We start from the raw sequence: 26,480 nt of genomic DNA on the forward strand, positions 1-26,480 counted from the left end.
GGGAGGGGGAAGGGGGACGCAGGCCCACCATCTCCACTGCGTCCCAACCCAGGGCCCTAACAGTGGCAAAGGTGTTGCCACTGAGCCGGCGGGGCTCCTGCCGCAACATGGCGGCAGGGTTGCCCCAACTCAGCCACCGTCTATGGCTGCCCCTGGGCTACTTCCTTCCCGTATCCCCCTGTATCTGTTTCCCCAGGGTCGCTGGGATCCGCCGTCCGGGGCAGGCCCGCCAGTCCCTCCTCGTCCGGCAGCGGCAATGCGGGGAGCTCCTCTTCAAGGGGCAGATCCTCTAGGTCATAGGGTTCTGGGAAGGGTGCGGCCTCAGGCAGCTCGTCGAGGTCTGGTCCCGACTCTGGGGGCTCGGCGGTCGGCAGCTGCTCCAGGTCCCGTCTGGCCTCAGGGGGTCTATCCACCCGGGGTGCACCGGGGGCTCGGTCCAGTCCCGGGGTTCAGGGGTCTCAGCCCAGTCTCTCTGGCCGGGTTGTATGGTCCAGCTACGAGACGGCCCTACCCAGTCTCTAGGCCCGGTTTGGTCCGGGATTGTTTGGAGTCTCAGCTCCAGCCTAGGTCTCAGCCGGCACGGCAGCACGTCTGCCTCCGGTGGCGGTCTGCCCCAGACTGAGCTCTTGGGCCTGTCTCATACTGCAGGTGCCTCAAGAGGCTCCGACCCGCTTTGGCTGATAGGGCAGCTCCGGCGGCCCTATCACGGCCCGGCTTTTGGATTGCCGGGCAGATTGGCCTGCTGGCCCCTTCACAGTCCGGCTGTTCAGTTGTCAGCCAGGCTGCTCTGTGGGGCTATCCACTGCCCAGCCCGGTCGCTGTGGCCCTTTCTCGGATTCTGACCCTGGAGAAGGCCACAGCACCTTCCTACAGCCACACAGTCACAGTATGAGCCACTTCCTATAAACAAATCAGATTTCTTGTTTAATTGTCTGAGGCCTTGTCTACATTAGAAAGTTTTGTCAACAAAAGTTTTGCTGGCCTGCCTTGACAAAGCCCCGGCTGGGCTGATTTAGTGGGGGTTGGTCCTGCTTTGAGCAGGGGGTTGGACTAGATGATCTCCTGAGGTCCCTTCCAACTCTGTGATTCTATGATGGGACTCAACCACTCAAGCATCCAATGCCAAGTCAGATGCCTTCTCCCTGTAGTCACAGGCCAGCTGCCGCCTTTCAAGCCTGTAGTTAGAACCCAAATGCAACTGCTCTGAGAGGATCCACACAGTTGTTGAGGGGAGACAGGAGCTCAATGTTTCCCTCCCTCACTCCAGGGCAGTGGAAAAGCTGGTAGGGAGCCAGAGCCAGCTTTGTAGATGGGAAACTCAGGGGAACCACAGTAACTTAAGGGCTGGAGTTATGATAGGTTAAGCCACATGTCTGTGATATTGAACCTGGGCGTGTGCTATGGAAATGGCTTTTGGTTCCCCTCCGACCTCTGCAGCACCCCGAGTGCACTCCTGCTCCTCCCCCTTTGCTACTCCCTGTGGGCTGGAAACTAGCAATGGGTGGACACATTACCTGCTTAACACATGCACAAGAGACTCATTTTAGCTCAAGTCCTACTGTTTCCCCGTGTCCACATGAGTACACAACAGTCCTGGCCTCTGTGAATGCAGCAGTCATGTGCATGTGGCTGTTACGGGAGATGACACTTGACAAGTCTGCAAATAGCTTCTTTTGTGTTGTTGGGGAAGTGAGGGGTTGAGTCCATTCATGGTCTGTCTCCTTAGAAGTACTGAGGAAACTGCAACAGAATTCACTGAATTCTCATGATATGCAGAGACTCTGGCCCAGTCCACAGACCCCTGATGTGCTTCCCCATGAGGGGCAGCACTAACAGGCAACTCTGCAAGTTGACTTTCCTGCCGCTAGGTTCCTCACCACATGGATTGTATCCCTCTCTGACAACTAGTACACGAGAGGAGAAAAGTCTACTACTGCTGCCACCTGAGGAATCTGTTTGATATTAGATCCTTGCATTTATGGATTGATTCTGACATTTGACATTTCCACAGTGACCATGTGTGTTGCACATCCATCCTGAAGTTAGAGCAGGATATTTTAAAGTTTTGCCTAATAGTAAAGAGACACAATCATGGCACAGGAGAAAATACTCCTTATTCCTTGAACGTGTATTGCTACTGATCTAGCTGCCAAACTGCCTTTTCTCAGCAGTGCTGACGCCACCTCAGAGCAGAGGACCTCAACCTGTGATCCGTGGACCACTGAGGGTGTACAGACTATGTCTAATGTTTCCAAAGGGGCCTGCACCTCCATTTGACATTTTTTTAGGGGTCCACAAATGAAAAAATGTTAAGAACTACTGCCTTCCAGAGGTTTTCATCTTCTCCCTTCTCACTGTTAGTATACTGGTGTGTATTGTGATGCTGTCTGGATTAGGGGGCCCATTTATGATATTATTTAACATCAATATTTCAAAATTACAATAATTCATATAAGACAGGCCATGTCAGATATCATTAGAAAGGTTATAATTTGCTTAGTATGATTATATTGTTTATGTGCATGTGTCGTATTTATATTGGAAGTTATGGATATGTTTGATGTATCTGTATTTCAACTTGTGCTGTGTTTCTGGGCGACACCCCCAGACAGGATGGCAGCAGCAATAAACTACTTAATACTTGCTTAATTAAGGGAACTTGAAGGTACAATAAGCCCAGAGAAAGAACCCAGGGCTACACCTTATGAGTCACCAGGGTGTATTCATGTGATCCTGGACTGCATCTTCTGTACATTTCCACCAGCAGGATAGCAAAGGCCAAGGGACATAAAAGGCCGCTGCACTACATCCATATTGTCTTCAGTCAGTCTTCATGCTTGCTTCCTACCTCTGGATCTATTCATCTACAACCGAAGCTGTGAAACAAAGGACTGAGACCCATCCAGGTACTGACTGTACCCCAGAGCGACTATACAAGTCTGCAAATGCCACAATTCTACTAGAAACCTGATATATATGGACTTTTAAATCATTTGTAGGTATCTGCTCGCTTTAATCATTTAATATTTCTCTTGTAGTTTGTTTCTTTCCTTTTATAATAAACCTTTCATTTCAGTTACTAAAGGATTGGCTGGCAGCGTGGTATTTTGGGTCAGATCCAAACTTATATTGATCTGGTAATATGGCTGACCCTTTGGGGTCAAGAGAATCTTTTTGCTAAAGAGCAGAGAGTTTTAAGTAACTGATCTCTTTACTGGACCTAGTGGCTGATTGGGAGCCAGAGACTGAAATGCAGCAAAGGGGGCTGTGTCTATTTTGTTGTAGCTTCTAGGTAACCCATGTGGGGAATCAGAAGCACTGTTTGTGGCTGGTTGAGAAATCTGACTTCAGTGTTGCCCACCAGCACTGGGAGAATCTGCTGTCCTTTCGCAGCCTGCCCTGACCTTGGCATTTTCAGGTGGTCTACCCTAGGCTCGGATGGGTCACAGTGGCATAGTCATAGCAGGATCCACAGAACCAGAATATTTGGGTTTTCGATCAGAACCTCACGCAATTCCAAATTTTAAAATTGGATACTGACTGTGTGTTAAAGGTTAAAGTTAGTCACAATGAGTGATCTACAATCACATGAAGCAATCACACTGCAAGCCCTGAGAGAGCGCCTGCGTCTTCAGCATGAGAGAGAAATGGCAGAACTTCAAATGCAAGAAAAAGAAGCCCTGGTCTGGATGGAAAACGAAGCTGAGATGGAAAAAAAAAAGAAAGGAACAAGCAAGCTGAAGAGAGGTCTCATCAAAGGCAGATGGAAGCAGCCAGAATCCAACTCCAGATCCTGAAAGCGAAAGAAGGTCTGACCTCACCTGGAAGTCCAGCTCCTCTGAACAGCAAAGATTGGGAGATAATCTGTCCCGTTTATAACAATTATGATATGTTTAATAATGATATGGTAAATATATGTAACCAGGTTGATGTCATAATCCAGACCCAGAGCTGTTAGCAAAGGAGACGCACCTAGCCAGCCAGTGGATTCTGCTAGTCCAGAGGGCTGAGATTTCAAACCTCCAGGGAAGAAAACAAAAGGAAAACATGTAAACCTGTGAATGAAAGGCACAGGTTAACCCTGAAATATTTGAACCGCAAGGAAGTAATTCAACAAAAAGCCTATGCTACAAAGATAAAATAAAAGCAACTGGTTAAGTGTTCAAAAATCCCATAGAGTATTAAACAAACTGCCCCAATGACAAACTATCTGCACTGAAGGCATGGCATGACAACAATGAGTATAAGCACACACGGCCCGGCTTGTTAAAGCCTTGGCTGGGATGGTTTAGTTGGGGTTGGTCCTGTTTTGAGCAGGGGGTTGGACTAGATACCTCCTGAGTTCCCTTCCCACCCTCATCTTTCATGATAAGCAGGCCCCACGGACAGAGGGTCAAACCAAGGACCCTCAGATTAAAAGCCCGACACACAACCAACTAGGACAGCAGGGTTCAGAAAGGCTTCCCCCCCATTCCACCCTCAGAGTAAGCAAACAGGTAAAAGAGCAGCAAAAAATAAAAAATCCTAGGAAGCCTCTCTTCTCCACAGCCTTTGCCCCTCCGCTGGAATTCTCCTTCCCTCCCCCTCCAGCACCTCACGGCCACTAAGTCTCTGCACCTACGCAGCCCACCCACCCGCTGGGCCCTAGACCCCCACAAAGCTGAAGCCTCCCCACCCAACTGCTAAGACCCTGCACTGGCCTCTGTAGGATTCAGCCTCAGATCTCAGTGGGAGCTCTGCTCTTGTGGCCAGAGATTCTCTGCCTGCTTGCTAAATGACCCGACAAATGCATTGTCGGACTTTTCGAAAGAAATGCTTAAAAGACTGCTCAGTCTGTGACTGCGCGGCCTAGAGGATAAAGGGACTGGTGGTAAATCAGGTTACTGAGGGTTCTAATCCCTCCGTGATCTCACCTGGCTGGCATTAAATTGGCTGAAAGCTCTGCTTCTTTCTGGGTAGAAACCTCAACTTGGCTGCCTGCACCAATGCGCTGCCTCCACCTGGAGCCAGAGAAAGGAGGCGTGATGGAAAGCCTGGCCTGTGAGCCCCAATTATTCTGAACGTAGCCTTTGGGGTTCCAGACTTAAGGAAGAAAGTTGGTTGATGAGTGTGGCGGTGTGTACAGAAGATTCCCTCTCAAAGATCTCTGCCTGTCCACGTGCTTGGTGGAGGAGGGAGGGGTGTTGAAAAGTGACTTTGGAGCCCTGGGTGCCTTTCTGTTTCTCACAAACTTCTGAAATGCCTCTCGAGGAAAAATCTCCTCTCCTACTGCCGAAAGGGCATCATCAGTGGGAAGGGGAAAGGCCCTGCTGGCAGAAAAAGGCTTTGGCAGAGAGACTTCTGTCCCCAGCCATGGTCGTACAGGGCTTAGTCCTCTGTATTTTGCCTTCAGCAGCTGCGGCTGCAAGTTGAGTTACAGTGAGCTGGTTGTTGTCTCCCCACTTGACGGGTGTCTCCTTCCGTCACTTGTCAGCAAAAAGGCCTGGGACTTTTATGAGCGTTTGTACGGCTGGACAAAGACAGCCTTCTCCGTTTCCTACAAAGATAAACGAAAGGATGGGAGACGGAGACATGCTCGGCAGGCACCACCAGGAACCAGAATCTCCTGTTTATCCAGCAGGTGCCTTGGCCAGCTTCGCCACAGTGCTGCTTTCTGGGACCTTTCTCCTAAAAGCGCCACTTCCTCCTCAACGACAGTCAACAGAAGGCAAGAGGAGAAGAGTTCTCTATTTCCTGCCAGCCCTGCAGAGATCACATTGCCGGCTGTGACAGGGCCAGCCCTGACGGCTATTGGAGGGTGCTGGAAGGCGCATATATCAGCCCCAGGCTTAGCAAATCCCTGTTCCCTGGGTAACTCCAGGTTAATTGGGGCACCGGAAGCCAATTAAGGAGCTTGCCACAGCAGGTAAAAGCCCCTGTTTCAGGCAGGCAGGGGCAGCTGAGAGGGAGTTGAGTGGAGGAGCAGAGCAGAGCAGAGCAGAGCTGAGCTGCGCTGCTACTACTACTACTACTACTACTACCGCTACTACTACCACTACCACCACCAACTACAACTACAAGGCTTGGAGCTAGGGTGGGTGATGTGACAGCACCCAGCCACGGGAGTTAAGGAGACGCCTGTCCAGGCAAAGCCGGGGGATGCTGGCCCGAAAAGCCTGAAGGAGGACCACAAGCAGGGGGGCCATGGACAGGCGACCCAGGGAAGGTAGTAGCCCATGGACTAAGCTGTTTGAGGCTACTCCTCGCAGGGTCCCTGGGTCAGGGCCTGGGGTAGAGGGCGGGACCGGCCCCCCCCTGCTCCCACCCACCCACACCACTGACGTAGCTGAAGGGAGCGCAGACCCACGGGGCCAAACAGGCCCACCTCGCCACACAGCGAATCGCAGGGGCTCATGGTACAGGCTCTCCTATCACGGAAATTGCAGTGGAAGCAGCCTCCTTGCCAATGCCTGTCATGGCAGCCTTTTCATCAGTGCCAGACTCGTGGTGTGAGTCTTTCCATCGCTCCTCAGCAAAGAGGCCTCCCCTTTAAGAAGCAATTCCCCGCATTGCCGACAGAGGTCTCTTCCGTTTCCTGGAACGACAAAGGAAAATGTGAGCAGAGGAGACAAAAAGCACCAGGGGGAGTTGAACCCAGGATCTCTTCTTTACTAGGCAAGTACTTTAGCCAGCTTAGCCATGGTGCCTCCCTGCCCTAAGAAGCCACAACTGCTCTACGTGATGGACCAAGACAATAATTGCAACTCCCAAAGCAGAGATATTCTCCATTTCCTGCAGGATGTGCAGACATTGAGCTGCCTGGCTCTCGGTGCACAGAAAACCCCAGCTGAGCAGACAGAGAGCTTCTGAGGTGCTCTTCTCCCAGGAGCAGCGGTGACCACATGCTGGTTAGTATCGTGCATTGTGGTCGCAGCAACATCGGCTTGAGTTATTCAACAATCGTGTGTCATCATTAACTCAAACATGGAACAGGGAGCTGTGATGGGATCCATACGGGCTGTGTCCTGGCTGGCTGGGGGGCTTTGCTACCAGGTTGGGGGGGCCAATGGCATCTGAGCTGGGGCAGCACCAGGTGTGTGTTGGGGGGGGGTTGGAGCATTTATCACCTAGTAAAAGGTAAACTGCAAAAAACTCTCCCTTTGCTCCAGCAAACGCCTCTTCTTTATCCTTCAACCCCCCACCCCAGGAAAATCTCCCGGCCTGTCTTGATGCTCTGAGACCCCCTCACTCCCATGCAGACTTTCAAGTTTTGTTCCTTCTACTTGGTCTTGTGCACATATTTTGCTATCAAAATGATTAAGGACATTTAAAATGAGAAAACCAGCCAACCAAACCCAGCAATCTCCTCCACCAGAGACGTGTTTGTGTCTGCTCACAGCAAATGGTTTGTTTTAAGAGCACTTTCTAATCACTACAATAAACCAGTACAACTCCTGAGACAGTCTCCAGTCACTCCCCAGCCCGAGGGAAGCCCGCTCTGCGCTGCAGATTGCTGGAGGCCTAGCGTGGCTTGAGCTGCTTGATCACCCTTTGAGGCCTAGCCACAGCAGCCTGACTGCTGTCACAGGTGGCAGAGGCCAAGAGAGTGCTGAGACACCTTGTGGTATCTCAATATCTGTGCACCACAGCAGATAGGAAATAGCGGGGGTTTTGCACAACACAGCAAATAGCTTGTTAGTTTACAGCTGCATATAGATGAAGATGAAGAAGGACAAGAGTTTATACATAAATCTGTAGTTTTTATAGACAATGAAGTATAGAGTAATTGAAGGACATGGGCACGTCATCCAGAATAAGTGAATGAAAGGATGCTGTGTACAAAAGAGTATAAAAGGCCACCACCTAGACAAGGGGCCATGCTTCATCGCTGCCTGATTCCGCAGGAAATGCCATCGGCCGTGGCAGGGCTCCTGAAGCAGGACCGTCCAGTACACAGCCTCTTGAGTGAACACAGAACTCCTTGGGTCTAGTCAGTGTGATATGTTGTAGTTAATTTTTGGCTTTGTATTGAACTAACGATCTAAGAAATCCTTGCACATTAAACCTTCCTGATCTGCAAATCAGGCATACTATGTCTCACTGGTAACGTCACACTGATCATAGAGTGCCCTGCAACACAGACATCTCTTATAAACACAGGGAACTCTGTCCCACATGTCTTAATTATTATATTGCCCCCAAATAAATTCTTTGCCCCATAACATACCCCAGTCCTGGAGCAGGCAGAGCAATTCTCAGGAGAATCATGGAGCAGGTTTTCAAGGAATCTATTTTGAGGCACTTGGAAGAGAGGAAGGTGATCAGGAACAGTCAACATGGATTCACCAAGGGCAAGTCATGCCTCACCATATCTGATGAGATGACTGGCTCTGTGGATGTGGGGAAAGAGGTGGATGTGATATACCCTGACTTTAGCAAAGCTTTTGATACAGTCTCCCACAGTATTCTTATCAGTAAGTTGAAGTATAGGTTGGATGAATGGATTATAAAATGGAAAGAGAACTGGCTAGATCATCAGGCTCAACTGGTAGTGATCAATGGCTCCGTGTCTAGTTGGCTGCCGGTAACAAGCGGAGTGGTCCAGGGATTGGTCCTGGGGCTGGTTTTGTTCAACATCTTCATTAATGATCTGGAGGATGGGTAGATGCACCCTCAGCAAGTCTGCAGATGACACTAAGCTAGGGGGAGTGGTAGATACCCTGGAAGATAGGGATAGGATACAGAGTGACCTGAAGAAATTGGAGAGTTGGGCCAAAAAATATCTGATGAGGTTCAACAAGGACAAGTGCAGAATCCTCCATTTAGGAAGGAAGAATCCCATGCACAGCTACAGACTGGGGACCGACGAGCTAGGCAGCAGTTCTGCAGAAAAGGACCTGGGGGTTACAGTGGATAAGAAGCTGGATAGGAGTCAGCAGTGTGCCCTGGGTGCCAAGAAGGCTAATGCCATATTGGGCTGCATTAGTAGGAGCATTGCCAGCAGATGGAGGGAAGTGATTATTCCCCTCTATTCAGCATTGGTGAGGCCACATTTGGAGTATTGTGTCCAGATTTGGGCCCCCACTACAGAAAGGATGTGGACAAGTTGGAGAGAGTCCAGTGGATGGCAATGAAAATGAATAGGGGGCTGGAGCACATGACTTACGAGGAGAGGCTGAAGGAACTAGGCTTGTTTAGTCTATAGAAGAGAAGAATGAGGGGGGATTTGATAGCAGCCTTTAACTACCTGAAAGGGGGTTCCAGGGAGGATGGAGCTAGGCTGTTCTCAGTGCTAGTAGATGACAGAACAAGGAGCAACGGTCTCAAGTTGCAGTTGGGGAGGTCTAGGTTGGATATCAGGAAAACATTTTTCCCTAGGAGGGTGGTGAAGCACTGCAATGGGTTACTTAGGGAGGTGGTGGAATCTACCCTCCTTAGAGGTGTTTAAGGTGCAGCTTGAGTAAGCCCTGGCTGGGATGATTTTGCTGAGGTTGGTCCTGCTTTGAGCAGCGGGTGGGACTAGATATCGCCTGAGGTCCCTTCCAACCCTCATTTTCTCTGAGTCTATGAATCTGAGAGTGCATGTCATCTTTTTTTTTTAAAGTTTCCCATAAAATAAAAAGCTTGGCTCATGTTCTCGCTCCTCCCTCATATCTTTACTCTGCATAACTAGTGCTGGGTAGATTTTCTCTTCCCCCAAAGTACATACTTAAAAATTTTAATCTAAATGATCAGATTTTTTTTTCTTACTTTGCGTTCAGAAACTGAACTCTGAATTTTTGTTTTTTGCCAACCAAAAACTGTAATAGCTAGAAAACAATTGAATCTTCACCGCATTGTGTTCATTTGTTTGTTTTGTTTTTAAAGTTTTCTTGCTGTTCCTTCTCTCTCCCTTTCATTCCTTTCATTGTTATTGTACAACAGCGGCCCAGTCTCAGGAGGAGTTTGCAGGGTTTCCTGAGCGTGAGCTGAGGTTCTCCCAAGCCGATTCTTCCCAGTTTGGCTTCCGAAGGGACAACAGAGTTCTGTCTAGAAGTTGGGATTCCTGATTTTCACCCAGGTGATGCTTGTTTGACTCCCAGTGAGAGAAAGAAGCAAGATTTCGCTCAGAGAGAAGGCAGGCAGTGTGAACAGCAGGTCCCTCATCTGTCCATCCACACATCCCAGTATTGGCTGGGCTCTGTGCGGTACTTGCACGATGGGGTTCCCAGTGTCCGTCAGGGTCTGTGCAGTGCTTGGCAGAAAGAAGGCCCTTGTCTTGGTCAGTGTTTGAACAGTGCAGGTGAAAATTGTTTCCTTCATCTTGGCTGGGGTTTCTGGCACGGCGGATACCCTGATCTCAGTCAAGCGCTGCACGGCAGGTGGTTATCCCAACTCGGTGCAGAGCATCACAGGTGTGCAGAGGAGAGGGCAGCGACAGGGTCAGGGGTGGAATGGCGCCACTCAACTTTGAATCCTGTTTGGATTTTGATGGGACCTCCACACACCGTTATTTTTTGCTTTTATTATCGTCTTCATTTTGCAGCCTGCTCTGGTTTAATCAACATTTTCCTTACCAAAGTATATTAAAATTCTCCTTTTCTTTTCCCCTTGATTTCACCCTCCGTTTTCTGCGTTTCGTTATTATTGTATCTTACGGAACGTGCAGCAACAAAAACTGACCCGAACCTTGCCCTCCTCCGCTTTGGGCAGGACAGCGCAGGGCAGGCTGGGAGATACAGAGGCGTGCTCCCGAGGTTTGCGGTCTTCCTCCAATGACGCAAGGTGACAGCCGCAATCCTTGTAGTCGCGCTGGGCAGGCGGGGAGGAGACACCTCTGTGCATTCCCTTGGAGGCAGGGATCTGAGAGACCTGGACATGGGGAGGGGTCTCTACGCAGTGGTTCCCCAGGGGTAGCCGGGTTAGTCTGTTTTTAGCAAAACAGCCAGAGTGCTGTGACTAACACATTTATTTGGGCCTAAGCTTTCGTGGGCAGAGCCCCACTTCGCAGACGCGTGCCCAGCGGCGATGCCCCAGAGAAGGGCTGGGCACCGCTTGCCTTCCCGGCTGGTTTCTCCTGGAGCCCCTTTCCGGGTCTGGCTTCTCTTTCCAGCCCTTCCCCTCGGCTGTGCCCCGCAGCGGGAGCCGGGTCCCTCCCCCGTGCCCAGGAGCCTGCACGGGCCGGGCGCTGCGCTGGATCAGCGCCGGGTGCAGCGGCTCGGGCTCGGGCAGCGACGGGACAGCCACCCACGGTGCCGGCGGGGCGGAGCGGCAGGAGCCGAGGGGCGGGGGCTCAGCCTCTGACTGTCCGCAAAACACGACACGGGGGCGGGGGGAGCCGAGCCGAGCCGAGCCGAGCCAGGCGGCGAGAGCCTCGCACGGATCGGCCTGTGCCCGGCCCGGGCCCCGTTCTCCGGCTGCAGCCAGCCCCGGCGCGGCCGGCCAGACCCCGAGCCCAGGTGACGGAGACTCCGCGCAGAGGCCCCGGGAGCCGCAGATCTCGCAGCCCGGGCCGGGGATCCGCTCCCGGAGCCGGGCGGGTAACGCGCCTGCGCTGCCGCTGCCCTCACGCTGGGCTGGGGGGTCGGGGGTGTCCCTGGGGGTGCCGGGGGGTCAGGCAGGGAGGGGTCCGGCCTAGGGGGCGGGGAGACGCGGGGGGGGGGGTTGAACTAGCTCCGTGCAGCCGGGGGTCCCCGGGGGTCTCCGGGGGGGGGGCGGGGTGTTAATGAACCCGGCTCCCATTTCGCCCCTTCTTTCCGGGGTGATAACATCTCCCCCAGTTCCGACCCGTTCACCTTCACCTGCCCGCTGCTGCTGCTGCCGCCTCCTCCCCCCTGCGGGGAGTTATTCTGCTCCAAACCCCCCTCACTTTCCCTCTTGAAGCAGCTCCCAAGGGCTCCCTGCTGCCCATGTGACTGCTGCTGCTGCTGGTGGGGAACTAGGACCTGCTTTATTTACTAAACTTTCACCTACAAACCCTTCACATTTCCCCACTTTTCGTACTTGAGTATCAATATCAAATCTCTGCAGATCTTGCGGTTTTTCCTCACACATTATCAAATATTTAGTGTTTGTCCTGTTTTCTCTCTACTTCTCTGTTCCTTATTTAATATGTCCTGCGATTTTTCCCTACTTTTAAAATAATAACAAAAAATCTGTTCAGATTTTGCCTGTTCAAATCCTTGAATAGTGACAGGAATCCTTGCAAGTGTTGCCCCTTTTATCTCTATTTATCAAATAATTGTCTGAACTTCACTTACATTTTACTACTTTAGCTATTATCAAGACGTAAGAAGTAATTCTTCTGATCTACTCCTCACTGATTAGGCCTCAACTGGAGTATTGTGTCCAGTTCTGGGTGCCTCGTTTCAAGAAAGATGTGAACACACTGGAGAAAGTCCAGAGAAGAGCAACAAAAATGATTAAAAGGTCTAGAAAATGTGACCAGTGAGGGAAGATTGGGGGAAAAATGGCTTTGTTTAGTCTGGAGAAGAGAAGATGAAGAGGGGACATGATAACAGTTTGCAAGTACATAAAAGGAGAAGGGAGAAAAAATGTTCTCCTTAACTGCTGAGGATAGGAAAAGAAGCAATGGGCTTAAATTGCAGCAAGGGTGGTTTAGGTTGGACATTAGGAAAAACTTGCTAGCTGTCAGGGTAGTTAAGCCCTGGAATAAATTGCGTAGAGAGGTCGTAGAATCTCCATCACTGGAGATTTTTAGGAAGAGGTTAGACAAACACCTGTCAGGGAGGGTCTAGATCAATGGTTCTCCCCTAGGGGTATCTACCTCTGAGGGTACAGAGTGATCTTCCAGGAGGTACATCAACTCATCTAGCTATTTGCCTTCATTTACAACAGGCTACGTAAAAAGCACTAGTGAAGTCAATACAAACTAAAATTTAATACTGACAATTGCTTGTTTATGCTCCTCTATATTACTGAACTCTGAAATGTAAGTGCAATATTGATATCCCAATTGATTGATTTGATAAATATAGGTTAAATGAGAAGGTAAGCAGTTTTTCAGTAATAGTGTGCTGTAACACTTGTACTTTTATGTCTGATTTTGTAAGTAAGTAGTTCTTAAGTGAGGTGAAACTTGGGGGTACGCAAGACAAATCAGACTCCTGGAAGGGATACAGTAGTCTGGAAAGGCTGAGAGCCACTGGTCTAGATAATACTTAGTCCTGCCATGAGGGTGGGAGACTGGATCATAGATGAACTCTTGAGGTCCCTTCCAGTCCTATGATTTCTGATATAAAATCCCTTGCATTTTTCCTCTTTCCTCTCTAGTTTGTAAAAATTGATCCAAAATTCTTCAGATTTCCACACTTGAGGCACCCAGAACTGGACACAATTATGGGTGTCTTGTATTAATGGTACTAACACCTCCCTATCTCTACTGGAAATACCTTGTTGATGCATCCTAGGACCTCATTAGCTTTTTTCACAGTCACATCACATTGACGGCTCATAGTCATCCTGTGATCAACCAATACTCCCAGGTCCTTCTCCTCCTCTGTCACTTCCAACTGATGCGTCTGCAGTGTATAGCAAAAATTCTTGTTGTTAGTCCCTAAATGCATGACCTTGCACTTTCCACTATTAAATTTCATCCTATTTCCATTACTCCAGTTTACAAGGTTATCCTGATCTTCTTGTATGATATCCCGATCTTTCTTTGTATTGGCAATACCTCCCAACTTTGTGTCATCCGCAAACGTTATTTGCACATTCCGACTTTTTGTGCACTGGGTCAGTAATAAAAAGGTTAAATAAGATTGGTCCCAAGACCGATCCCTCAGGAACTCCACTAGTAACCTCCCTCCAGCCTGACATTTCACATTTCAGTATGACCCATTGTAGTCACCCCTTTAACCAGTTCCTTATCCACCTTTCAATTTTCATATTAATCCCCATCTTTTCCAATTTAACTAATAATTCCCCATGTGGAGCCGTATCAAATGCCTTAGTGAAATCTAGGTAAATTAGATCCATTGCATTCCCTTTGACTAAAAGATCTGTTATCTTCTCAAAAAAGGAGATCAGGTTGGTCTGGCATGATCTACCTTTTGTAAAGCCATCTTGTATTTTATCCCAATGACTATTAACCTTGATGTCCTTAACTGCTTTCTCTTTCAAAAGTTTTTCCAAGACCTTGCATACTACTGAGGTCAAACTAACAGGCCTGTAGTTACCTAGATCACTTTTTTCCCTTTCTTAAAAATAGGAACTATGTTAGCAAGTCTCCAGTCATACGGTACAGCCCCTGAGTTTACAGATTCATTAAAAATCCTTGCTAATGGGCTTGCAATTTCATGTGCTAGTTCCTTTAATATTCTTGGATGGAGATTATCCACCCCACCCCCCTGCCCCATTTAGTCCCATTAAATTGTTCAAGTTTGGCTTTTACCACGGATGTGGTAATTTCTACCTCCATATTATCATTCCCATTAGCCATCCTACCACTATCCCCAAGCTCATTATTAGCCTCATTAAAAATGGAGGCAAAGTATTTGTTTAGATATTCGGCCATGCCTAGATTATCCTTAACCTCCACCCCATCCTCAGTGCTTAGCAGTCCCACTTCTTCTTTCTTTGTTTTCTTCCTATTTATATTGCTATAGAACCTTTTACTATTGGTTTTAATTCCCTTTGCAAGGTCCAACTCTACTTGGCTTTTGGCCTTTCTCACTTTATCTCTACATGTTCTGACCCCCAAGAGATAGCTTTCCTTGCTGATCCCTCCCATATTCCACTCCTTGTAGACTTTCTCTTAATCACCTGTCTGAGATGCTTACTCATCCAGCTTGGTCTACAACTCTTGCCTATGATTTTTTCCCCTTCCTTGGGATGCAGGCTTCAGATAGTTCCTGCAACTTTGACTTGAAGTAATTCCAAGCCTCCTCCACCTTTAGATCCATGAGTTCTTCAGTCCAGTCCACTTCCTCAACTAATTCTCTTAATTTTTTGAAGTTAGCCCATTTGAAATCAAAGACCCTAGTCACAGATCTATTTTTGTTTATCCTTTCATTTAGTTTGAACTAAATTAGCTCATGATCGCTTGAGGCCAGGTTTTCCACTACAACCAGTTCTTCTCTGAGGTCGTCAGTACTCACCAATACCAAATCTAAAATGGCATCCCCTCTTGTTGGTTCAGTAACTATTTGGTGAAGGAATCCGTCAGCTTTCACATCCAGGAAAATCTGGGCCCTACTACTAGCCCTACTACTACTAGCCCTACTACTACTACTACTACTACTAGCACTTATCCTCCAGTCTATATCTGGGAAGTTAAAGTCTCCCATAATCACACAGTTCCCAGTAGTATTTACTTCATTAAAAGTCTTAAAGAGGTCTGTATCCATGTCCAAATCAGATCCGGGTGGTCTGTAGCATACCCCAAGTACTATGCCAGGGGAAACTCTAGTAGTTTTCTTCCCCAATGTGTTTTTTACCCAGACAGATTCTGTCTTTTCAATTCCATCACTTCTAATTTCTTTACAGTCTACTTCATCGATATACAATGCCACTCCACCACCTGGTATCAGCTCTCCGATTATGCCTTTTTCCCTGTGTGACGCTAGGCCTGAAAAAGCCAAGCAACTTTACAAATTGCATGGCCCTACTCTGACCTTTCAAGATATATTATAGGAAAATACAATGGTCGTGAGGGTCATTCCTTATAAGTAGCCTAGAGCTTTGATATGCAAGTGTATTGTTGGTAGTTATTTGATGTTGTTTACGTTTCTCTCGTTAGAGGTTAGCAATGTAGATAAACTGCTTTCCTGCCTATCACTGTTCTATTGATTAAGAGTTCAAAAGTAATATATGAACATTTAGATGTTACTTTGAATGTAACGATACTATTGTTTGCATTTCTCTTTGAAGTTTAAGTAGTAAATACCTGTAAATGGTAGTAAATGGCCAGTTACCTTGTGCTAATGTAACTAGTTATGGGTGTTCATAGGATATAGGAGATTATACTTCAGAGTCCCTACTGACCTAAGAGCTTTATTTTCCTCTGTGTATGCCTGACCTTTTAACCATTACTCTCCCTTTTTAAAAAAATAAATGTTAGTTTAGTTAATAAGCATTGGCTTTAAGCGTGTACTTGGGTAAGATCTGAACTATTCATTGATCTGCTTGGTAATGTGTCTGATCCTTTGGGATTGGTCGAACTTTTTTCCATATGATGGATAAAGATTTTCAGTAATCCCCATCATATTTTACTTGGTTGTCTGGGTGCTAGCGAAAGGGCTGGATAGTTTTAAGGGAACTGTGTTTCGTCTACTGAATGACCAGTGAGGTCATCAGAACCTGTTTGTTGCTGGCTTGGTGTATCTTATGGAAGAAGAACCACCAGTATTTAGGGCTTTGCCTGCCCCATTCTTTGCGGTTTGCCCTGTTTAAGCTATCTCAGCATGGCTTTCCTGGAGGCCAGCGTCATACCCTGTAATTATCAATATGCACTAGGAATCCTCTCAGGTTTGGGGATGTTTCCCATGTGTTTCAGTTGCAGCCACTTCCCCTGTGTTGGAGGGAATTGTTGCTTTAAATCATTCTCCATTCTGGCTGCTCTAAGGGGTTAAATGATTGACATTCCCCCTCTCCCACTGGTTAAAATGTCTCACCTTACTGTCCTCTAGGTGCTTACAAATTAATGGTTTAATAATTAGTTCTAGTATCCTTCCAGGTACTGAAGTCAGGCTTGACTGGTCTCTAATGAGGCAGGTGGTCTTTGTTCCCCTTTTCCAAGCTAGCTACTATGTTTGCCCTTTTCCATTCTTCTGGGACCTCACACATCCTCCAGAAGTTCTCAAAGATTATTGCTAATGTTTCCAAGATTGCCCCAGATAATTCTCTAACTACCCTAGTATGAATTTCATCTGGCCCTGATGCCTTTAATACATCGAACTTATCCAAATATTCTTTAACCTGTTCTTTCCATGTTGTGGTTTATGTACCTTCCCCCTCATTGTTAGTAATTACTGTTTTAAATATCTGGTCACCATTAAACTTTTTTTCTGGTGAATATTGAATCATAGAATATTAGAGTTGGAAGGGACCTCAGGAGGTATCTAGTCCAACCACTGCTCAAAGCAGGACTAACCTCAACTAAATCATCCCAGCCAGGGCTTACTCAAGCTGCACCTTAAAAACCTCTAAGAAGAGAGATTCCACCACCTCCCTAGGTAACCCATTGCAGTGCTTCACCACCCTCCTAGGGAAAAACTTTTTCCTATTATCCAACCTAGACCTCCACCACTGCAACTTGAGACCATTGCTCCTTGTTCTGTCACCTACTGCCACTGAGAACAGCCTAGCTCCATCCTCCCTGGAACGCCCTTTCAAGTAGTTAAAGGCTGCTATCAAATCCCCCTCATTCTTCTCTTCTGCAGACTAAACAAGCCTAGTTCCTTCAGCCTCTCCTCATAAGTCATGTGCTCCAGCCCCCTAATCATTTTTGTTGCCCTCCATTGGACTCTCTCCAACTTGTCCACATCCTTTCTGTAGTGGTGGCCCAAAACTGGACACAATACTCCAAATGTGGCCTCACCAATGCCGAATAGAGGGGAATAATCACTTCCCTCCATCTGCTGGCAATGCTCCTACTAATGCAGCTCAATATGGCATTAGCCTTCTTGGCACCCAGGGCACACTGCTGACTCATATCCAGCTTCTTATCCACTGTAACCCCCAGGTCCTTTTCTGCCGAACTGCTGCCTAGCTCGTCAGTCCCCAGTCCGTAGTTGTGCATGGGATTCTTCCGTCCTAAATGGAGGACTGTGCACTTGTCCTTGTTGAACCTCCTCACATTTTTTTTGGCCCAATCCTCCAATTTGTCTGTCACTCTGTATCCTATCCCTACCTTCCATAGTATCTACCACTCCCCCTAGCTTAGTGTCATCTGCAAACTTGCTGAGGGTGCAATCTACTCATCCTCCAGATCATTAATGAAGATGTTGAACAAAACCGGCCCCAGGACCAACCCCTGGGGCACTCCGCTTGTGACCGGCTGCCAGCTAGACATGGAGCCATTGATCACTACCAGTTGATCCTGATGATCTAGTCAGCTCTCTGTCCATTTTATAGTCCATTCATCCAACCTATACGTCTTTAACCTACTGATAAGAATACTGTGGGAGACTCTATCAAAAGCTTTGGTAAAGACAAGGTATATCACGTCCACCACTTTCCCCACATCTACAGAGCCAGTCACCTCTTCATAGAAGGCAATCAGGTTGGTCAGGCATGACTTGCCCTTGGTGAATCTATGTTGACTGTTCCTGATCACCTTCCTCTTTTTTAAGTGCCTTAAAATGGATTCTTTGAGGACCTGCTCCATGATTTTTCCAGGGATTGAGGTGAGGCTGAGCGGCCTGTAGTTCCCTGGATCTTTTCTTCCCTTTCTTGAAGATGGGCACTTTATTTGCCTTTTTCCAATCATCAGGGACCTCCCCCAATTGCCACGAGCTTTCAAAGATAATAGCCAATGGCTCTGAAATCACATCAGCCAACTCCCTCAGCACCCTCGGGTGCACTGCATCTGGCCTCATAGACTTGTGTATGTCCAATCTTTCTAAATAGTCTTGAGTCTGTTCCTTCAGCACTGAGGGATGTTCACCTCCTCCCCATTCTGTTACACCCAGTGCAGTAGTCTGGGAGCTGGCCTTGTCTATGAAGACAGAGGCAAAAAAGGCATTGAGTACCTCAGCTTTCTCCACATCCTCTGTCCCTAGGTTGTCTCCCCCATTGAAGCAAAAAGGCATTAAACACCTTAGTCTTCCTGATGTCATCTGTTATTAGCTCTCCTTCCCAGCTAAGTAGAGGACCTACACTTTCCTTCACCTTTCTCTTGATGCTAATATATTTATAGAACTCATATCTTCCTGCCTTTTATGTCCCTTGCTAGGTGTAACTCATTTTGTGCTCTAACATTTGTGATTTTTCTCCCCACAGGCTATTGCTACTCTTTTATATTCATCTTTAGCATTTTGTCCATTTTTCCACTTTTTGTAGCACTCCCTTTTGTTTTCTGGTCATTAAACAGATGGAGCCATAGTGGTCTCTTACTCTTCTTCCGTTCTTTCCATGACGTTTTAATAGCTTGCTGTTGTTCCTTTAATATCATCTTAGAGAAACTGCCAGGTCTCGTGAATTCTTTTTTCCCTTCGGTTTATTCCCATCGGACCTTACCTACCATTTCTCTGAGTTTGTCGAAGTCTCTTTATTTGCATTCCATGGTCTTTATTTTTCTGCTCTCATGCCTTCCTTTCCTTTGAGTTATGACGTCTATCTTTTCATGATCACTTTCACCCAAATTGCTTTCCACCTTCTGTTTCATAACCAATTTCTATCTCTGTCCCCTGATTATTTCTTCCATCTTCTCAAACAAACATTCCAAGAACATGTTGGACATTGGATTACTTTTCCAACAGATGTCTGGGTAGTTAAATCCCCCCCCCCCCATTACTAATTATGTTTTGAATATTTGTGTTATTTGCATGACAGAGTCTAGAATGTCAGTCTGCAGGGAAAGAGTCTGCACAGAATTGTGATGTGAAATACTAAATTATGTTCTGAAATCTCTCCAATTGCCCTTTTTCCTTGATGGTCTGCAGCGTAACATCCATGTTTTGCTTTAGATCATCCCATCCTGCTGTGGGACAGGGAAGAGAAATGGCTGCAGTGGGGCCAGATCAGGTAGGGATTATTGGGGAGTTGCTGGTGGGTTCCTGCCAGAAGGAGAGGGGCAGTAAATATATTAGAGGTGGGGGCTTCTGGGTGGCTGTTGGTAGGTGGAGGAAATAAAGAGGTGGGGGGAAAGGGAGTGAGACAGGACATGCCAAAGATGCTGGGATTTGTTTACTTGGGGCCTAGATTGTAGGAACAGACTCATGGGGTTTATGGGTGGAAATTTCCATATTTGTGGAAAGGGAAACAATCCCCCTGGCCTGGGCAGGGAAAACTGACCAGACTCCACGTGCTGGAGCCTGAACCTACGAGCCAGAGTCTTGTATGAAATATGGGGGAAACCCCCACCAATGACGATTAGGGGAGATGACCCATCCCCTTCCATCCAACTGCTGGCAATGGGAAGGGTGTTGGGATTCCTACCAGGGGGTATTTCTGGACCGCGCTAAGTCTCTCTTTCTCCCCTCACCCTGATGGTTCCTGGCATCTCAGGGGGGCGGGAGGGGGAACGGACTCTGTCATCTGTCTGAGCTGCCATCTGGTTGGCACCCCTCCCCCATGAATAGTGGGTTGTCAGTGGGGCAGCAGGTACTGAGTGGGGGGCTCTTACTCTTTCAGAGGCTGGTGACCTTCGAGGAGGTGGCTGTGTATTTCACCAGGGAAGAGTGGGCTCTGCTGGTCCCAGCTCAGAGAGCCCTCTACAGAGATGTCCTGCAGGAGAACTATGAGAATGTGACCTCGCTGGGTAAGGATTCCTGTCCCTTGACTATGAGAAGGGGAAATGAAGAGTTAAGGTTCATGACATCTCACAATGCAGCTCAACTCTGCCCAGTCTCAGCAACACCCCGACAGGCCAATGACACGGATACTAGCACTCTGCCCTCCCCGCTACAGAACACTGGGAAGAGAGCACAGGAGCAGCATAGCAGAAAGTCTAACAGCTTTGCTTTGCCAAGGCAAAACTTGGGGTTAGGGCCAGTGTAGGGAACAGAAGCTACCTCCACCTGGCCTGTGCTCAAACACTGAGCCTACTGCACACAAACTTCTACAGACTTCTAAAATGTTACCACCCCTTTACCCTCACGCTGAGGATTTCTTGAGTCATTGCCGTCACTTTAAGCCCTGGAGACTTCTAGCATGCATGCCACCTGACTGCCGACAGTCTCCGTGACAAGAACACATCCTCGTGCACCTTCACTGAAACAACCTACAACACTCAGCCCTGAAATGAGGCACCCCTGTTCCCTCGAGGTTCACATGCACCTGTCTTTATATCACAGTCCAACTAATCCCACCACCATTCAGTTAGGGCTACAGCTGACACAATACACACAGCTGGAGTGCAGGTGGACAGATGCTGGTATCCCAGTCTGTAAAGCACAACACAAACAATGGCATCTTCTCGTAGTACTTCCTCCTATCGATCATAGATTAATCTATTTTAGGGCCAGGAGGGACAATTGAGTCATCTAATCTGACCTCCTGTATTATACAGCCATAGATTTTTATCCACTTGCTGTCGTATTGAGCTGAATACCTTGTGTTCGACTAAAACATCTTCCAGAAGGGCATCCAGTCTTGAGTTGAAGACTTCAGGAGATGGAAAATCTGCCACCTTCCTTGGTAGTTTGTTAACCTACTTTACTGACCTCAGCTCCAGGACTAGGGGTGGGGGGCAGAGTTAAGATTGTATTGCAGGTGTGGTATGTTGTTTGGTTCTTCAGTTCCTGGTTTTCAGGCTTTGCATTAGCCACGTCTCCTCTCCAGAGATGTTACAGACAATCCTCCAGTAATATGTACACACTCCTATTGCTAACACAATGAACTCCTCGGATACTGAAACTTAATTCAGGAAGGATGGGCCAAGATATTAAAGGAAATTTCTGTCTCTGTCACCCCCCTGGCTGTCTGAATCCATGTATCTCTTGTCTTATTCTTAGATGGTTAGATGGTCAGACTTTTGTTCTGTGTTTGCAGAATGTCTAGCACAATGAGATCCTGCTCCAAGTCTGGCATTACCAGGCTCTATGATAATAGAAATAATAAAAATGGGGAAATTCTAGGCAGTGGGAGGGGGAATGTTGGAGGACCAGGGGGGGCAGGCTTGAGGCAAAGAACGCCTGTGAGGGTCTGTGGGATGGAGTGCGGATGCCATGGAGCAGCTGCTGTAGGGAATCGGGATGTGTGGAGGGGCTAGAAGGAAAGGAACTCAAGAAGCTGGAAGGGTTGTGCTGGATGGAGTAAAGGGAGGGTATTTGCCAAGTAGTGGATGCTCCAGGAAATGGGGGTGTCAGCAGCAGGATAGGGACCCTTTTTGGCAGGAGCTCCTGGGAGTCAGGGGCAAGGAACATTTGTGCCAGTAGGAGGGTAGGGTGGAAAATGGTGGGGGAGCAGAAAATTTGGGAGACCTGCTAGTGAGGAGGGCTGGCTGATGGGAGGGGAGGAAAGAAAGCAGTGGGTGCTGCTTGGGCAAGGAGGTGGGGAGGGCTGAGAACAGAGGGAGGCAGGGCAGTGGGTGTCATGGGGAGTGACAGGGCCAATTGCATCTCTGACTGGCATCTTTGACTGCCCCCACTCAGCTGTCAGGCCGCGTATCTTTCCCTCTCCTGCAGTGCCTGTGGGCCTGTCTCTGGAGTGTAAAAAGTAGTTCCAGAGTGGCTTCCCCTCTGGGTGGAGTTCTCCCCTTCTGGAAAATGACATGACCTTTTCTGGGTTTCAGGAGCCCCCTTTGATGCTGAATGTCGGGCTGTGTGTGTTCCCCATGGAGAGGGGGATAGTTCAGTCTCGCAAAAGCAGAGTGTCCTGGGATTTTACTGCTCTAAAAGGAGCTGGGGTTTAAATAATGGAACTTTTTGGGGATCAAATATCCCATGACTTCATCTGAACTCATTTGTCTTCTTTCCATGGAGCAGGGTTTCCAGGTTCCAAACCTGGTGTGATCTCTCAACTGGAGCGAGGGGAAGAGCCATGGGCTCCAGATCTCCAGGGCTTTGGGCAAAGAGAGATCCTGAGAGCCACTTGCAAAAGTGAGGAATCGTTAAACCAACTCAAAAACGCTCAGTGCCTGAAGGAAACAGATGGGATTCCCCACAAAGCCCTTGTGAGCTCTCAGAGTTCAGGATTGTCCTCAGCAGGTATCGTCTCTGCTAGCTACTTATTGCTTCTGGCTTCCTATCCATCCTGACTGACCCCTGGCAGTAGCTCCTTCCATCCCCCCTCTTCCCGGGAGTGTTTGGATGGGACATGGAGGCAGAATTGGAGAACAGTTTGGGGAATTCAGTCCCTGGTATTTTTCCCTATCTATCCAACTGATATTTTTTGTTTTCCACGTTTCCATCCCTGTTTCTGAGGTGTGTCTCTTTCTCTGTCCCAGCAGGTGATGGGATGGTGACTGAGAAGGACGAGCAGAATCGTTGGCAGGAAAATGCTGAGCAAATGGAATCACATGGACCATTATCACACAGATCCAAAGGGAGTGTGTCCTGGAGTCGTGAGCTAGGAAAAGCCTGTGGGAGTCAGCACAAGTCAGAGGGGGAGCAGGGGAACCAGGCAAGGGAGAAAGTTGGGAAATCTGTTAATTATCAGGGAACTCACAAGGAAACCAAAGCCCAGCAGAGAAACCCCATGAAAGAGAGAAATAACACATGCACTGAATGTGGGAAAAAGTTCCGCAGCCGCTCCCACCTTATTAGACATGAAAGAATCCACACAGGAGAGAGACCCTATGAATGCTGTGAGTGTGGGAAAAACTTCACTCAGGGCTCACACCTGCTTACACACCAGAGAATCCATACAGATGAGAGACCCTATGAATGCCATGACTGTGGAAAAAGCTTCAAGGAGAGATCAAACTTGGTTACGCATCAGAGAATCCACACAGGAGAGAGACCCTATGAATGCCATGAGTGTGGAAGAAACTTCAGTCATAGCTCGGCTCTTACTATACATCAGAGGATCCATACAGGAGAGAGACCCTACAGATGCTGTGACTGTGGGAAAAACTTCAATTCCCAGTCAGACCTTATTAAACATCAGAGAATCCACACTGGGGAGAAACCCTATGAGTGCTGTGAGTGTGGGGAAAACTTCAGTCAGAGTTCAGCCCTTATTACACATCAGAGGAGCCACACAGGAGAGAGACCCTATGAATGCTGTGAGTGTGGCAAAAACTTCAGTCATAGCTCAGCCCTTATTACACATCAGAGGATCCATACAGGAGAAAGACCCTACAGATGTAACTGTGGGAAAAACTTCATTTACTGGTCAGACCTTATTAAACATCAGAGAATCCACACGGGGGAGAGGCCCTATGAATGCTGTGAGTGCGAGAAAACCTTTACTCTGAGTTCGCACCTTATTGCACATCGGAGGATCCATACAGGAGAGAGACCCTATGTGTGCTGTGAATGTGGGAAAACCTTCAGTCAAAGCTCACACCTTATTAAACATCAAAGCATCCACGCAAGAGAGAAACCCCATTGATGCTTCAAGTGTGGGAAATGCTTCAACCAGAGCCCAGCCCTTATTTATCATCAGAAATGCTGCAAGGGAGATAAAAACCATCAAAATATTGTCTAGGGCAAAGAAGAGTCTCCTCCCGCCCCTCCTTTGGTACTTTTGCTAATTCCCACGTTGTGAACTTTTGGGCTGTTGGCAGCATTTTTGTCACCATGGTCTGTTCGCTCCCTCGGCTAAATTGCCCTGTTTGCCCTTTTGCAGCTCATCCTTCCTTAGAGGAACCTCCTGGTCCTTTTTATCTACTCCTATGTCATGGAATTGTGTCCCCCTCCAACAGCTCCAGGTGGGGAAAAGGGGTGATCTCAACTGAGATCTACACTGAGGATAAATCTACCTGGGCCTTGTCCCCACTAGGATTTTCCGTGGGGTGAGTGAGCTTGTGTTAGCTATCCTGATGTAAAATACAACTATTCTTGCAATAAAAAAAGAGCCCTATATAGTCGCTGGCCTAATCCAGTATGTTTCTTCATGACTTGATATAACCTCCATCACTTTTCCTAGTCTAAACAAACCTTGAGCATCATGTTTATACTCTTCTTTCTGCTGCGACGTGATTGTTGTTCACCAAGTTTCCCAGATGGGGGCAGATTGTCTCATTCCCACTTATTTTCACATTCCATTGGATTGTGCTGAACAGCAGTTATTTTTGTACCATTTTGCTCTTTAAATATATTTAAACATGAGCAGGAGCAGGCAGAAGAAAAAAAGTGGTTTTTTTAGCCTCTGGCACAAAAAGATGATGGGGTGAGTTGGATGGTCCCTCAGTCCCCTCTCCCCAGGGCTGTGTTTCGAAGGCGCACAATGCCTCCCTCTGCCTAGACAAGGCAGCAGATCCCTGTCTTCAATGATGTATGGAGCTGCTAAAGGAGACTTGAAGCAACGAAGTATTTTTTATACACAAACTCTCTCCTTAAAAATTCACAATTTCCATACCTGGTTTTGGTGTTTAAACCTGGCCGTGCTCAGCACCAGCAAAGCAGCAAATCATGCAGGGAAGCAGTGTAGTCATGACCATTATTTCTATTGCCTTAGCCCTAGAAGCCTCAGTCACACAGACCAGGGCCTGTTATGCTAAGTGCTGTACAAACACTGACCCCGAAGGCAGTCCTAGCCTGGAAGAGCTGACAGTCCAGACAGCCACAGGGTGGGGGAAGGGTAGACGGTTCCAGCAGAGTGAACAATGTGATGGCAGCGACTGGCGTGTTAATGCCACAGCTTTTTTCTTTTTGCTGGGTTGAATTGGGATGGGACCAGCTAACTGGAGGGGACAAGGACGCTGAAGGGAAGGGGTGAGCATGGACAACCAGGGCTGGGGAGAAGAGAGTAAGATGAGTGGCGCTGAGATGGAGCGATAGGGAGGGAGGTGAAAGGGGTAGGAGGACTGACAGCTCAAACAACGCCGCAGCACGGGGAGAGGAGGTCCGGTCACACTGCAGAAAGGTCTCTGCATCTCCAGAAGGCCCTGCTTTGGCTGCTGCTGCTCCTCCTGGCTGGTTCCTCTCTGCAAAGTGTCCCCTATGAGCCCACCCAGGAGCTGCAGGAAGCGGAAGGAGAATCTGCTTCTCATGTGGCTTTAAGGCCCGAGGCTGGGCTCAGACAAACAGGGCTCTGGATGTAGCCCACGCTGGCTGTTGCCTTCCTGCAGCTGGTAATGGTCCTGGGCTCAATCCCTAACATCTTTTGTGCTGAGACTTTGCTTATGCCCAGATGTCCTGGACGAGTGATTAAGCCGTTGGACTCAAAAGCCATTGAGATTTCCCTGCACAGCTTTGAATCCTGCCCACAGTCAGAGCCAAGCGCCCGTCCCACGGAGGTCAGTCGGGTTTGTGCTCCTCAGTCACCTTGGTGCTGTTGAGAATCCCATCCCCTGTGCTTCCGGGGACAATGGTCAATGCTGAAGGAGAAGGGGGGAATCCTTGACTCCTGCAGAGAAAGATCCCATCAGCCAGACTGAATGCAAAGGGAATGGAGGGGCAGTCGGTGTTTGGAGAACAGAGATGCAGGCAATTCACACACGGCAGGGACACTGTCTCTTTATGGGAGCAGGAGGAACATGCAATCAGTTTGGGATGCTGCTGGTGGATACTAAAAACGCTGGATTCAATGACCGATGAGGCCAAATGAGGGGGAGCAGAATGGCAGCTCCACGCAAGCACATGGCTCTCCGACACCCCAGTTACAGACACCCTGCAGTGTCCTAGCTAGAGAGAAAAGGCAAACAAGGACCCAGCCCCTGCAATGTCTCTCTCCTGGGAGAAATGCCCCTGGACAAGTAGGAGCTGGGTTGGGAGTGGGGACAGAGGAGA

General features: G+C 48.2%; 1 protein-coding gene across 1 annotated transcript; it reads left to right on the top strand.

Annotated features, from left to right (window-relative positions):
- Nucleotides 1–18,910: 18,910 nt before the first annotated feature.
- On the top strand, nucleotides 18,911–24,649 carry LOC137147876 (zinc finger protein 154-like). The gene is made up of 4 exons (XM_067540269.1): nucleotides 18,911–19,665; nucleotides 20,275–20,401; nucleotides 22,569–22,790; nucleotides 23,030–24,649. The coding sequence occupies exons 1-4, from the start codon at nucleotides 19,573–19,575 to the stop codon at nucleotides 24,136–24,138; spliced, it is 1,551 nt and encodes a 516-aa protein (XP_067396370.1). The 5' UTR covers nucleotides 18,911–19,572; the 3' UTR covers nucleotides 24,139–24,649.
- Nucleotides 24,650–26,480: the final 1,831 nt, after the last annotated feature.

The sequence above is a fragment of the Emydura macquarii genome, unplaced genomic scaffold (assembly GCF_026122565.2).
Source record: "Emydura macquarii macquarii isolate MOO-44397 ecotype Brisbane River unplaced genomic scaffold, CSIRO-AGI_Emac_v2 contig_573, whole genome shotgun sequence".
NCBI classification, from domain to species: Eukaryota; Metazoa; Chordata; order Testudines; family Chelidae; genus Emydura; species Emydura macquarii.